The following is a 1565-nucleotide window of genomic DNA, read 5'->3' as shown; positions in this document are numbered from 1 at the left end:
CTCATGATCCACTACCTGTCTGTACTGTGTGAATATCTCCTGATGATCCGCTACCTGTCTGTACTGTGAATATCTCCTGATGATCCGCTACCTGTCTGTACTGTGTACGCTGAAAGAAATCCAGTGTTAATACACAGCCTAGACTCTGTAAACTTGCATGTTGCTAGCTACTGTCAGCCCTTTGTTTACATACTAGTTTACCGAGGGTGGGTATTAACAGTTTTTTCTTCAGCACACACACACACACACACACACACACACACACACACACACACAGGTAGCGGATTGTGAGGAGATATTGACTGATTGAACAAGCGTTCTCCAGAATCACTGACTCATCTTTAAAAGAACACCACATGTAATTACCTTTGAAGGGAAAATGGAATCACTAACTGCATGTAAAATATTTGACATCTCAACACCCTGACCCAGTCTACTGCTACGAAGGGACACGTACATTGTTATTTAAATTACATATAAAAGCAAGAGGCAAGATCAAGGAGCCATGTTAGGATGAAATAAATAAGTTAAAGTATGTCCCAGTTGTAGCATACTGCATCCTAACTAGATACTGTTTATGATCAGATGTAGTATGGAGGAGAGGAGAGAGAGAGAGAGAGAGAGAGAGAGAGAGAGAGAGAGAGAGAGAGAGAGAGAGAGAAGGGAGGGGGGAGGGAGAGAGAGAGAGAGAGAGAGAGAAGGGAGGGGGGAGGGAGAGAGAGAGAGAGAGAGGAGGAGAGAGATTTAGAACACAGGGACAATCATTCCACTCCAGACACTTAAATAAAAATCCATCAGTTTCTTTATTCAAACATATTGACAGAGAAAAGCCTCCAGCTGTCCCTGAAGGCAGCACGAGGCCTTCACTGACACCACACGCTCAGGACAAAAGAGTTCTAACATCTGACGTTTAAATATCACACTGATCAAAGAAACAGACACACGATGCCTTCACTGACCCATTAGTATATACAGAAAAACAAAAGAATAAAATCTCTACATGTAGTGAAGCTGAAAACATTTACACAGTGGAACGCTGGGGACCAATCAGATGCTCCGCTGCTGGCAGGCCGGACTGTGATTGGCTGATGGAGATTCTACAGCGATGACACAAACTCTTTGACCTGCAGGAGGAAACAGAATCAGATCAAACCAGACAATCAATCAGGTTAAAGGTGCAGTCAGTCAGTGCGTTTCCATGGCACAACTAGATTGGATTATCACATATACCGAACTAGACACTCGAACGGACCGTGTCACTTGTCTGAGTATACATGGCCTTTCAGGAATCGGATAAATGTCCGATGCATGGCTGTCTCCACTATGCTAGGTGGCGCTGTAGCCCTTTCAACCATGCTTTCAACAAGTGGTTTTAGAGCCACGTCCGCTTCTCTTCCGTCAATAACCCATGGTGTAGCCTATCACGCGCAGGCACACAAGCACAGAACGAGAAGTCCGATATGCGAAATCCGATCCCTGTATACATGCAGAGAGAAAGCCGACAATGAACGAATTATCTAGGTGTTCTTATCCGACTTCTCTTGTCCGTTATTGTGCCGATTTGT

General features: G+C 44.4%; 1 protein-coding gene across 3 annotated transcripts in view; it reads right to left on the bottom strand.

Moving 5' to 3' along the window:
* Nucleotides 1–878: 878 nt before the first annotated feature.
* Nucleotides 879–1565, bottom strand: part of LOC307261075 (deoxycytidine kinase 2-like) — a 16920-nt gene continuing 16233 nt past the window's right edge. For all 3 annotated transcript variants that reach the window (XM_080041513.1, XM_080041514.1, XM_080041515.1), the window contains one exon: nucleotides 879–1124. In XM_080041513.1, the coding sequence (XP_079897639.1) occupies nucleotides 1098–1124 (27 nt within the window). In that variant the 3' untranslated portion in view covers nucleotides 879–1097. The remainder of the gene's footprint in view (nucleotides 1125–1565) is intronic.

This window comes from Ammodytes marinus (assembly GCF_949987685.1).
Source record: "Ammodytes marinus genome assembly, chromosome: 14".
Lineage (NCBI taxonomy): Eukaryota > Metazoa > Chordata > Actinopteri > Uranoscopiformes > Ammodytidae > Ammodytes > Ammodytes marinus.
Note: the sequence above shows the minus strand (reverse complement) of the source record. Positions and strands in the feature narration are given on the sequence as shown.